General features: G+C 18.3%; 1 protein-coding gene across 1 annotated transcript in view; it reads left to right on the top strand.

Annotated features, from left to right (window-relative positions):
* The window catches only part of LOC128961476 (glutamate receptor ionotropic, kainate 2-like), a 61,686-nt gene that overhangs the window by 16,183 nt on the left and 30,724 nt on the right, over positions 1 to 14,779 (top strand). The window contains exon 6 of the mRNA XM_054307720.1: positions 8,286 to 8,390. Within this exon, the coding sequence (XP_054163695.1) occupies positions 8,286 to 8,390 (105 nt within the window). The remainder of the gene's footprint in view (positions 1 to 8,285; positions 8,391 to 14,779) is intronic.

The following is a 14,779-nucleotide window of genomic DNA, read 5'->3' on the forward strand; positions in this document are numbered from 1 at the left end:
TAAACATTATTAATCATTAGAAATACAGTTTTTTTATAGTWTAGAAGTTTTATATGAAATAWATATATATATATATATAGTATATAATATATTTGATAATTTATATAATGTACATKTATACTGTATTTAATAATATGTGATTGATAATAGTTTAGTTTGTAATAAATATTTTTCTTACTATATATAATATATATTATTATTATATATATATAATACAATGTTGTTATGCCATATAATTTATTATGATATAATAATTAATATATAAAGATTTTTTTATTTGGCTATAATTTATATAAAAATAAAGTTTTAAAAAAAATTATATTTAGTTAATCTGTTTTTTTACATATATATAAAACATGTGTAAGTTTTTGTAAAAATTAAATTTTGCATAAATAATATTTGACTGATATTTTTTCTTTAAATTTTAATATAATAATAATCAGTTTATTACATGTTTTATTATTATTATAATAGTACTGTAAAATTATATTTAAAAAAACMAAATATGAATATTTCTTGTAATTTAAAATTTATAGCCTTTTAGTTTGTATKTAAAATATTTATTTATTTATTTATTTATACCTCAATTTTGCCATTTTTATAATAAATATTATTTGCATACAAGTCATTGCAAAAATTGAGTTCTCAATTTTTTTTGTGGATAATAACATAATAATATATAATATATGTATTAATACATTATTTTGTTAGAAAACATAGAGAGAGAGAGAGAGAGAGAGAGAGAGAGAGAGAGAGAGAGAGAGAGAGAGAGCTAAATATTTGCAAACAGTTTCTCATTTGTTTCACATTAGATTTTTATGGGAGGGGGGGAGAAAGTTTAATATGAAAATTTTATACATAAAATACATATACAATATATATATATACTGTRTATATAYATACAAGTATATGGCATGAGTGATGAATAACTATATATATATAGATTTTTTTGTAGAAAATTATTTTTAAACAAAATCTAAAAGTTATGAATAAATTGCATATATTATAGACTATACAGTATATCAGAACATAAATAGATTATATTATATTATATACAAAAAATAAAATACAATATAAAAATTTGCTTTTCATATATAGTATATACTATATATATATATATACTGTAAATCTCTCTCTCTCTCTCTCTCTCTCTCTATATATATATATATGTTTTTATATAGCAAATTGTAAAAAACAATCCATTATTTAGTGTATGTATGCTATGTTATGATACCCCACATTATTAATAACAACAACAACAAAAATATTGAGAAATACATTATAGAAATATTAGTTTAAATTAATTATAGTACACACACACAAAAAGTTTGTAATTTTTTTTATTATTAAGTTATGCATTAGCTATTATAAGATTATTATTATTATTACAACACAATTGTATATTATGTTAATGTCTAACACACACAAACAAAATTATTATATTTTTTACAAGTTTTTAAGTTAATTTGTTTTTAGTTTTTTTTGTCAGAGAAATTAAATTTCACATAAGTTTTGAAAGATTTTATTTAGTCTTTTTCTAAACACTACATATAATATAAATATCTAGTGTTATATTTATCACAAAWATATATATATATACTGGGAATTTAGGTTTAAGGGTTGCCAACAAAATATAATTGAATCAATTTTTTTTTTAAAAAAACTATAATAAAAATTTTTGATATTCGTCCAAAAATTTTAGTTATTATAAAAATAATATTTAGTATATATATTTTTTTGTGTCAATTGGTATACAAGCATAAACTTAATAATTTACAGTATATTGAATATATATATAGTATTGTTTTTAACTCTCTCTCTCTCTCTCTTTCTCTCTAGTAGTAGTAGTAGTAGTAGTAGTAGTAGTAGTAGTAGTAGTAGTAGTAGTAGTAGTAGTAGTAGTAGTAGTAGTAGTAGTAGTAGTAGTAGTAGTAGTAGTATTTACATGTATTTATTATGATAATATTTTTTAATAGTTATAAAAAAATATATCAACTAATTGTATACATTATATACATTATATTATAGAGTAAATAACAAACAAAAAATAATTTTACATTTATYATCTAAATATCTACAATATGTTACAATACATTATAAATATGCTTATCTTATGAAAAATATTAAAAGCTTTATATGTTATGTATTTTATATTGATTTTACTTATAATACACAATAGTATACTATATTTATTGTTAAGTGCAATTGTTATTTTCATTATTATTATTATTATTATTATCGTTTCAATTGTTTATAATACATCAGTGATGCTATTGTTTATAATACTGTAATTATTTTATATTAACCATTATTGAACGGTACTTCAGATATATTATAATATACTAAATAATATAATATTTATATTAATAAATATAAATATATATGTATCATATTATATATTATAAACACAAAMATATTTATATGCATTATTTGAAGTTATTATAAGTGCTATTATTGTTGTTGTTGTAATGATAATAACAATAATAACACTTTAATAGTAATAATAATAATAAAAATACTGTATTAGTAGTTATAATGATAATACTTCTAATGCAATGAATTGTTAAACAAAATTACAATATTTTTTTAAAGTATCGATTGAATATATATACTGTACATTATGTCTACAGTATATTATTGATAAAAATTTTAGTCAATGATCTGTTTTGCAAAAAAAATATTCTGTGATATATATATATGTGAATATAGTTTGATAAGACATTGTTTTATATGATTTGTCTACCAATACTMTCTCTCTCTCTCTCTCTCTCTCTCTCTCTCTCTCTCTCTCTCTCTCTCTCTCTCTCATTCACTTAGTCATCCGTTTGGATCATCTMATGCTTGTACTCAATAGAGAGAGAGAGAGAGAGAGAGAGAGAGAGAGAGAGAGAGAGAGAGAGAGAGAGAGAGAGAGAGAGAGTAAGTGTTGGTTTTTTATATAAAAATAGACATCGATTTCAATAAAATAAAATAAAAAAAAATATTTTTATATATAAATATTTCTTACAAATTTAACTCAAAAAAAATTCATTCAATACATAAAAGAAATATTTCCAATTTTATAAGTTATATATAATATATATATTCTTTTTATTATTATTTTTTTTGAGTTTAATATTTGAATGCAAAAATTTATAATTTTTATGATTTACCAAAAAAAATAATATAACAAATTTTGAAGTTTATTTTTGTTGGCATTGCAAAAATGAATTATTGAATATATTTTATATATATATATATATATATATATATATATATTTACATTACATAGATTATAACATACATACAAACTATAACTATATATATATATACAGTATTTTTGTATGTATGTTATAATCTATGTAATGTAAATTATTTATTATAACATTTTATTAATATATAATTATCCATATTTATTTTATTAAACAATTTTTATTTATTTAATTTATTATTAATATACATAGTTGTTGAAATTATCATTTATTTTAAAAATTATTTAAATATATTATTATTATACATTTTATCAATGAATGAAACATTTAATAAAAATAATAATTATACCAAATTAAAAAACAAATTATTTAAAGTAATATATTATTTGTTTAATTAATATTTTTGTTGTTTCTATTGATAAATAAAAATAGTTTTTATTTCTATTGTTGTTGAGTGGAGACAAACATCTCAACAAATACAATGTATTGTACAATATATTGTACTTTAATATATATCCTACTATTTATAGGTACAATCTTTTTAAAAATACTACTGTCCTTAATATATATATATATATACTGTATATATATACTCTATATGTAATAGTCTATCGGATTAACKGCTAATATATAGCCATAACGTGTAGTCAATATATATTTGTTTAACTTTGCTATTACTTTATTATTTATAAAACATTATATATATATATATTGATAAATGTTTTATAAGACAGTGTGTGTGTGTGTGTGTGTATRAGTGAGAGTRTATAAATGATACGTTTTTWAAAAAAAAATTATAAAAAATTTTCCGGCTTTTAAACAATGTATGTCTGGGTTTTTTTTTTGTTATCGATTTAATATTTTTTTTGGGCAATACTTTTCCAGAGATGATATCTCGTATAAACTTTATATATATAAAACGTATATATACTTAAACCTGTCTTCAATTGATATAATATACAGACATCGATATCATTGACTAAAACGAAATGTTAGAGAATATTGTAAGTGAGTTACTGAATGAGTGCGTGAGTGGGTGAGTGTGTGTGTGTTGAGAGAGAGAGAGAGAGAGAGAGAGAGAGAGAGAGAGAGAGTATTATGTATGTACTGATAGTAAAGACCGATCAAAGGATGCGTGAAAGTGATGGCTAATGGATGTGATGTGAAATTGTATGACTCAATGGATCTAAAATTATTATTATTATTACTTATATATATAGTTTTGTATGTGATATTTCTTGTCATTGACTTTCACTAATAATATTACGTTTTCTCTCTTTCTTTCTTTTTTTCTTTCTTTTTCATCTCTAATCAAAAATCTCCAAATAAGTTGACAAAAATCTTAGTTAAGAGAGAATAGAGAGAGTGAGTGAGTGAGTGAGAGAGAGAGAGAGAGAGAGTTATAGAGAGAGAGAGAGAGAGAGAGAGAGTTATAGAGAGAGAGAGAGAGAGAGAGAGAGAGAGAGAGAGAGAGAGTTATATATATATATATATATATATATATATATAGAGAGAGAGAGAGCAGAGGTTTTTGGCAATTCTTGTGTCATATTTTGTGTGACATTATATTGTCTGCCAATTCTCCAGACAGGCGTTTAAACACTCGGATAGAAAAGACTCTTATATTTGAGTTAAAACTTCATTGACATTCAAGTCATGGCTATATAACATATATATTATATATAAATATATATATATATATATATCTGTGCAGCAGATTGTATAGAGAAATGGGATGTATAGAGAGTACGAGTGAAAAATAGTGAGTGAGTGAGAAAAAGAGAGTAAGAGAGAGAGAGAGAGAGAGAGAGAGAGAGAGAGAGAGAGAGAGAGAGAGAGAGATACTAATATGTTTAAAGATATATAGCATACTGTAAACTGTATAACTATAAGATAAGGGAGACGACAACAACAACAACAACAAAAATTATATCAATAATTTGCTGGCATTTAAGTAGGCGATGCCAATGCTTTACTAAGCAAAACAAAAAATAATATATATATATATGGATATATAAAACAAAGTAAAAAATAAATAAATAACTAAATTTACCAGATATTTGCCCGTTCATTGAGCGCACAGTTAGCTTAGTTATCTACTAGACTTGAGAAATATATATATATATACAGTATATAAGTGCTACCCTATCCACAAAAATACTTAACTATTGTTAGTTATATACAGTTTATTTCAAATCTAATTGATTGGCTCATAATTTTTTTTTGTTTTGTTTCATATGAATCATATATAATATATATAATATTATTTGCTTGGATTTAACGCTAACATGATTTTGCCTTAGTTTACAAAAAAAATTGTTAGACTATTTTATTCTGTATATATATAGAGTATATACTATATATGTTTTTTGTTTAGTAATTATTTATATATATATATATCTATATCTAGGACAGGGAGATGCTATTAGTACGGGTATTATTTTTTATGAGTTTCCGGTTGTAGTATTAAATTATGTAATTATTTTAAATAGTTGTGTTAAACAGTTTTGTTGTTGTTGTTGAAAATTTCATAAATACTGTATTTACTGTATAATAAAATTTATTATATAATATAATAACAATAAATATAATTTATGAGATTTAATAAATTATACATTTATGTATATTTTATATAACAATTATTTTTTAATATATATATATATAATATAAGAGTTATACAAGTTATATAGTAGTAATGAATATGTTTTAAATAAATTTAATAAATATTTTATGATTTATATATATAAATATAAAAACATATACAGTATTATAAACTACTAGTAATACTAAAAAATATGTTATTGTATAAGATTTTACTATTAATTTACATTTTCATGACAATATAATAACTGTTTAAATTATTATTATCATTTTATTAAAATAGTTTTGTATAATATTTTTGAAGTTTATTAATAATTTAATATTCTACTATTTGATTTGCATAAAAATAATTAATTTTTAATTTATAAATATTTTTAAAATATTTTATGCTTTCAATATATATATATATATACAACAATGCAACTTATAAATTAATAATTATATATAATATATTTATTTAGTAAATTATGTTTTTATATTAAAAAAATAAGTAAAAATTAGATGAAGTTATTTTAAAAATTGATTTTGTCTCATTAATAATTTATTATTATATTTATATATTTTTGACTCTAATGTCTAATGAATTTGAATTGAAAATAATAATAATAATCTATACATATATAAGTCATGTATAGTATTTTATACCATATTATACATAAAACTTTTTTTTTGCCATCAACTCTATGAATAAATAATTGATTTTTATTATTATTTTTCATTTTATTTTGTATATAATTTTAAAATTTATTCTAAATGACAGTATTTTTGTTTTATTTTATTTTATTTTTGTTTTTTAAAAATTTGTTTCAAACAAATCTTAATGGTGTCTCAGATATACTTAATTTTAAATAGAAATAAAACAAAATAATATTATATACAAAAAATATATATATAAAAATACTATTTTATTGATTAAAAGTTTTGTTGACGAGAAAATTATATATAAGTTTTTTATATTCTATAAAATTATGACTACTTTGCATAATTTTTTGCTGTATATATATAGATATATATATATATATGTAATATATATTCAAATATAATATATTATACTTGATATGAATTATATAAAAATATATTTATTTTTTTGAATAAAACTAAAAACGAAATTTAATACATATCTATACATATCTATATATATCTATATTTATTTATATCTTTTAAATAAAATTTATTTATTTTTTTATCATAAACTGTGAATACTATACTACAGTATAGAAGTATTTTACATTAGCTATACTATTAAAATATTAGTGTATATTAAATTAAATATTGTATATAAATATGCAAAATTTGGTAAATAATTTTTAGCGCAATGTTTTTTATTTGAATTTTGAATATGTTTTGCATAACTTTATCATCAAAATTGGCTCTCATTTTCATATATCAAATAAAATGCAAAACATAGTGATAAACTTCGATAGAGAGAGAGAGAGAGAGAGAGAGAGAGAGAGGAAGAGAGAGAGAGAGAGAGAGAGAATTATACTAAAAGATTTTTTTGTTGAGTAAATCAAATCTAAACACCAGATTTTATAAAACCTATTTTCATAATCATTGAACTCTCAGATGATTTTGTAGAAAAAAACATTAGTTGTAAATATAAATATATATATATATATTGAAAAAAATGTTTTCTAAATCTATATCAAATATATGCATACATAGTGTACATTATATGCATTTTAGTTTAATATTAAACTCTCTCTCTCTCTCTCTCTCTTATTTTTAAAAAAATATATATATAAGTAATATATATATAAATACAATTTAAACTATATATATTCAATATAATAATATAAAAACAATATATCCATACAGTAGTATATCAAAATGTTTACACAAAATATTTTATACAAACAAAATATTATTATTATTTTTTGGTGTTGCGATTTTCCATCATATTATAGGAATTTTATTTTACTAGATATTTGTTAAATTACATTATAATACATGTGATATGTTTGACACATTATTATTTTTCAAAAAAAGTCATTTTCACACACATATATAGTATATGAATATATTTATTGATATATAGTATATACAGTATATATATATATATATATATATATATATATATTTATATATATAAATGTTATCATTTTTCTACAGTAGTGAATGTTTGAGAAATTATATACTAAATACTATGCGAAACATTGCTTTACATTATTATTACTATAAATATCAAAAGATTATAAAAATAGTCTATAAATCTATGATATTATAGGAAATAAATTGATTTCAATAATATATATATATATATATATATATATATACTGTAATTCATATAAATTTCTCCATAAAACTAAAAACTCGATTTCATTTTAATAGATCATAAGTCTTAAAAATATATAGAAATTGTCTGAAATTTTATTATAATTTTTTTTTATATTTTTGATTATCTTGTCTAACAAAATGCTTTTAATAATTTTTTTTATATATATCTTATTTTCATCGGCAACAACAACAACAACAAAACTGTATGTTTTTAAGTCTAATGTCGTGGGACTGAGTGGACCATTGAAATTGGATAGGAATGGCCAACGAAGCGACTTCACGCTCGACGTACTGGAGCTCAAAAAGACCGGCTTTGAAGTGGTAAGTGATATATCTATTACTTTAATATATAAATCTAAAAAAATATATATATATAATACAGTATCTATAATATTATGTTTAAAAAAAGTAGATATATTAATATCTCTTACATATTATTAGTTTTAAGGGGAAAAAACTGTACTTTTTTTTTATTGATGTACCGAACAGTTAGAAAATACAACAACAAAAAAATTGAATTTTCAAAAATCATTATAAAATTTTTTTTATCATTATTAGTATTTTACTGATATTAATAATAAATTATATGTAACTGTTGTGTTGTTGTCGTTGAATTGACACAAGTTTTTTTTGTTGGTTTAGTTTTTTTTTGCTGCTTTTACATTTCCATAAAAAAGTACAATTTGTATTGTATGAAAAATTTATTATAATTTACTCAACATTTTTTTTATATATAAAAATTTATGCCTCAAATTGTTATCATTAAGTGTTATATCTATTTTTATAACAATAATAACAATTATAATTATAATTATTATTATCATTTGAAATGTAAAAAATTCATGATTTAAGCGAATTGTGATCTCTCTTTCTCTCTCTCTTTCTCTCTCTCTTCTCTCTCTCTCTCTCTCTCTCTCTCTCTCTCTCTCTCTCTCTCTCTCTCTCTCTCTCAATGTGCGACTACATGACTATTACATTACAATTAAAGATTAAAAAAACACTAATTAGTGTCGAGTTTTTTCTGAGAGCWGATATATATATATATTTCCAGAATATTCTGTAATATAGTATATAATATCTCATTAAATTCTTAATGCTTATAAATTTAATAGGATATATATATATAAGAAAATAGTATATTATTTGGTATAATAATTAATTTACTGTAAAACTCTCTCTTTTTATATATATATCTATCTATATTTTCATGACTTTTACTTTATTATTGTATTAAAAGGTTAATAAAGTATATAATTATATTAAATGACTGTCTCGACAGTATATTTAGTAAATAAAATTTTAATTTGACTTTATTTTTATTTATTTTTTTGGTTAACTTTTATTATGTGTTATTTATTTAATCATTTTTCTCAATATTTTTATTTATTAGTTTTCTATTGATAATTATTAAGATTTATCTATATATATATATATTTTGCAATTAATAAATAAATTTTTCATTATTAAATTATAATAAATGATAAATGTAATGAAAAAAATTATTAATAATATTTTAAGATTTTGATATAAAAAACTTTTTTTTTAATTCTATATGTAATTAAAATAAAAATTTCTAGCATTTATTAGTCTTCAAACTAATTTGAATAATTATAGTAAAATTTTTGTCCAATTTTATTAATTATGTAAATATTAAATGTACATTATCTTATATATATATATATATATGTTTTTTAATGATAGATCGTATATATATATATATATATATATATATATAAAACTAAAATATTCAAAAAATAATTTTTATCTAAGATTACTAATTAAATTAATTAGTTATTCATATGAATCAAATTAAATAATCATAATTTTCATAAAATTTACATAAATTTTACTATAATTTTTTATAAGTTAAAATTAAATATTGTAATTAGTTTTAATATTTTTAAAACTATATTTTTATTAGTGTAAGTTAAGATTTTAAAATATATTTTTTAGCAGACATTGCATAAATTAAAAAATTATAATAAATTTTTTAAAAATTTATTTATAAAAATATATATAWAWATATATATATAAATATATATACAAATATATAATGAAATTATGTTTTAAATAATTTTAACTTTATATAATTGAAAATAAATTATTACTTTTACGACTTTCAAAACAAATAAATATTTGAAACAAACAGTTGATCTATAAATAAATTTTGACAGATATTTAATGTCAACAATAATTGAATTTTTTTAAAAAAATCTAAATGCTTACTAAAATTTACATAAAAAATATTAAATAAATTTATTTAATTGATAATTAATTTGTTGTAAAGTTTAAGTAAAATATTTATCAATTAATAAAATTGTTTTCAAAAAATATTTACTTAAAAATTATTTTATATTTTTTAAGTTTTGCAATTAAAATTAATTACTTTTTATCATATTAATGATAACAATAATTACATAATAATTTCCCGTAATATATATATAATAAGTGTTTATAATTTTATTTTTCCCATTTTTATTATTGTTGTTTTGTTGATAAAATTTAATTAAAAATTGCATATTTAATAGTAAATATTGTAATTAGTTTAATAGTTTAGACATATTTTTCTTGAAATTTTTATTAAAATTATTTGGTTAGAGTGGCGTTTAAATTAATATTTCATAATAAAAAAAATAATATGAATAATAATATAATGATTTTAATCTCAATTTTAGATTATAATTACAAATAAACTTTTAGTATTTTTTTTAATCTTAAATAAAAATATTTAATATACTTTACTTTATTAATTAAAATTGATTTTGTTGTACAGATATAGTACTGTTGATATTAAAATTAAAATCAATCATTTGTTATCAATGATAATGTAATTTTGATGTTCGCTATTATTATTAAATTTTTAATATATATATATTTATATAAATATTTACGATAAAGTTTAAGTAATATTGCGATAAAATTGCGATACATTTAATTTTTGTCACTTAATTTATTATAGAGTATTGTATATATTGCAATATACAGTAAATATACTGTATATAAGTTATTATAATTTTTTTTTTAATAATATTAAAAGCAAAATATAATAATAATATAGCAATATATAAGTATACTATATGTTTATTTTTATATAATAATAATAATAATAATAATACTCAGATACAGTATATTAGAAAATAAACAGTTTATATATATATATATATTATATATATAGTAAACACTAATTTATCTGTATTAAATAATCATTAAATGGTTTATATATATATTTTTTTTATACAATAGACTACATGTATAAGCTTAATATACTACTGTATATACTATATATTATATGATAGTTTTTAACAACAACAACAACAAAAAACTATAATGATAATTTACTGATTTTTAAAGTTTTGTTTTTTATTATTATTATTATTATTTTTAAAGCGACTAGTTTAATTTAAGCTTGGATTTAATAAATATAGCAAACAAACACATAAATTAATGAAAAATAAAATAAAATTATAGAAAAAACTAAATCAAATTAAATACATATAATAATAACCAGTTGAGTGCACACAATTTGGGGTTATTTTTTGAAAAGTTTTTATTTTCAGTAAACATTAAACAAATAAATTAAAGTAAATGCTTATATGTTATATAATAGTATATGTTACGTACATACAGTAATTGTATGGTTTATATATCTGTAAAAATTATATTATAAAAAGTATATAAAGAATATATATATATATTTAATTTTTGTATATACAGTATCCATATATTGGGTATATATATATATATATATAGTTATTAATTTTATTGTATTATAGACTTAAAATGTTTCCACATTAATATAGTTGTCTATTGAAAAAAAATTGTACTAATATTTTGTGTGTGAGATTTTGTTGTAGTTTATTGTATGTACTGTATGTGTGTATGTGTTGTTGTTGTTGTTGTTATGTAATAATAAAGATTTCATCTTTCCTATTGAAAGGAGTATTAAATATATATATATATATATATATTATATTTATATCTATTAATATATATATATATATATATATATATACAGTATTATATATATATAAGAAAAATAAATAAGTCGGAAATTTTTTGGTAAATCTTAATGTCTAGTAATAAGTGTAGAAATATGTTACACTGAATTGTATGCTACATATAATTTTTATTATAAAATAATAATAATCACAATAAATACAATGCTTTTTTTGATTAAAAGACTCTCTCTCTCTCTCTCTCTCATTGAATGTGATTTTCTTTTGGAAACATATTTTTCAGACAGCAATATAACATACAGAATATTCTTGACTGTTATGAGTGTATATATATGTAATAAATAAATGAAATATATAGATATATTTTTTTGCTATTGTTGTTGTTATATTCAGACAATTATTCTATAAATAAGACATATTTTATATATGAAATAAAATTGTTATTAACTAAATATTATATACTGTATATACAGATATTTACTTTGTATGTTACGCTATATTTTGTTGTTGTTAAGTATTGCTGTATTATATAGTTTGTTATGAGTGAATAATTTTTGGTGTTTTTTAAATGTAATTTAATTTTGTTTATTATTTCATCAAAATAGATATATAACATAAAAAAACATTATATTTACTTATATATATATATAACAATAATAATTTAGTATTTACTGCAATATTGTCTGCAAAATGTGTAATAAAACACAAGCAAATTGGTTGCATTAAAAATATTTTTGCGGTTATTATATTATATAATAATACTATATATATAGATAAATTTATATACTTAATAAAAAACTATGTTATTAAAAAATAAATAAATTTTTATTATCATATAATAAACATATTAAAAAAAACTAAGCATCGTATTTAACTAGCATAATGTAATTTGATTTAATATTGCTAACAAACTAATAATATAATATAAACCATAGACAATATACAGTACTGTATATATAAAACATATAAAATATATATTTTGATTTTATTATATAACAACATATTTTATGTTTTATGCGGTATATACTGTATTTATTTATATATAAATAAAGCTCATTATAAATATAGTTATATTATTGTTGTTATTATACAACAACAACAACAACAAAAATTTGTTGGTATTTGTAAGTAGATGTTTAAATTACTGTTGAATTTATTTTTAGTGCACGAAAATTTTTTTTTAACAAAAATTATATTATTCATAAAAATTGAATTTCTACTCTTATTTTGCATATACAGTATATATATATTAAAATAATATACTGTATATATATATATATATATATATATATATATATATATATATATATATATATATATATATAGTACTGTAGTGCTACTGTATGTCAAATATTTACAGTTTTATGTAAATAAACAGTTTTAATGAGTTTGATTGACATCGTCTTTACCGAAATAAAAACAATATATATATATATATATATATATATAAACTGTATATATATAAATAATAATAATAATAATAATATAGTAGAATATTCTTAATTCTGTTTTAAACATATATTTTATACATAAGCAGACTATACTGTATATATATATTGAATATATTATATATATTTTTAAAAAATACTGAATATTTATTTGTTAAGTACTTTTGTTAGTAAAGCTTTAGTACTGTATTTTGTTTTTCTAATAAAAATAAACTAAAATAAAAATAAAACTCAAATTTTTGATGGCATGTTTTGACACTTCATATACTAATGAAAATAAATAATATAATACACATATACTCTCTCTCTCTCTCTCTCTCTCTCTCTCTCTATATATATATATATATATAAAAGATTAATATTATTATTATTGTTAATAATATTGAAGCAAATTTTTAGATTTAAAAATTAGTTGTTTTGTTTTTTTTGTTGTTTATGCAATTACATAACAAATTTTTGTTTTGTGATTTTTAATGAATTTACAGTATTTATTATTTATATTCATAATTAATTATTATTAATAATGAATATAATCAGTTAATAAATAAAATCATATTTGTTTTCAATTTTTATTTAAATAATTTTTCTATTAGTCACTATATTTGTTAACAAATAAATATATATATATATATATATAAAATATGTTATAATTAAAAGTCGAATTGTTAATTAATTAATTGTAAAGTAAAATAATTTTCTAATTTGTGTGATAGATAGATTTTTAACATTTAATTTTATTAATCTATATATATAATATGTTAATAGTTTACACTATTATATCTAGATTTTTATAAATACAATTGGATAACACAATGTTTAAAATGTATTGTTAGATATATTATAATATTATAATAATAATAGTTATATAAATACAAAAAATATCTCTATTTATGTCTTTACTGTAAATTTATTGTGTGTTTGTTTGTGTGTGTATTGACTATAAATACTGTAGTTTTTATTGTTGTTGTTATTGTTGTAATACATTTATTTTGTGTCTGCAAAATAAAAATCGGAAATATATATATATATAATATATATATATTCAATATATCAATATATTTCACACAATATATTTGTTGCAATACAAAAATTGATTTACAAAACACAACATTATATTTGCATTTTTCTATACATATATACAATGTATATATATATATATAGTATGTCTGTACTGACATAACAAATATCTAAACAACTAAACAAATTGTCATTTCATATATTTTTAGTGTAAGTTTGTTAAGCAATTATAAATATACACTATATATATATTTCTATGCTTTTTTTGGGTAAAAAATATTTGTAAAAA

This window comes from Oppia nitens, unplaced genomic scaffold (genome assembly GCF_028296485.1).
Source record: "Oppia nitens isolate AA-2021 unplaced genomic scaffold, nextdenovo-longstitch-racon4-pilon3 scaffold5_pilon_pilon_pilon, whole genome shotgun sequence".
NCBI classification, from domain to species: Eukaryota; Metazoa; Arthropoda; class Arachnida; order Sarcoptiformes; family Oppiidae; genus Oppia; species Oppia nitens.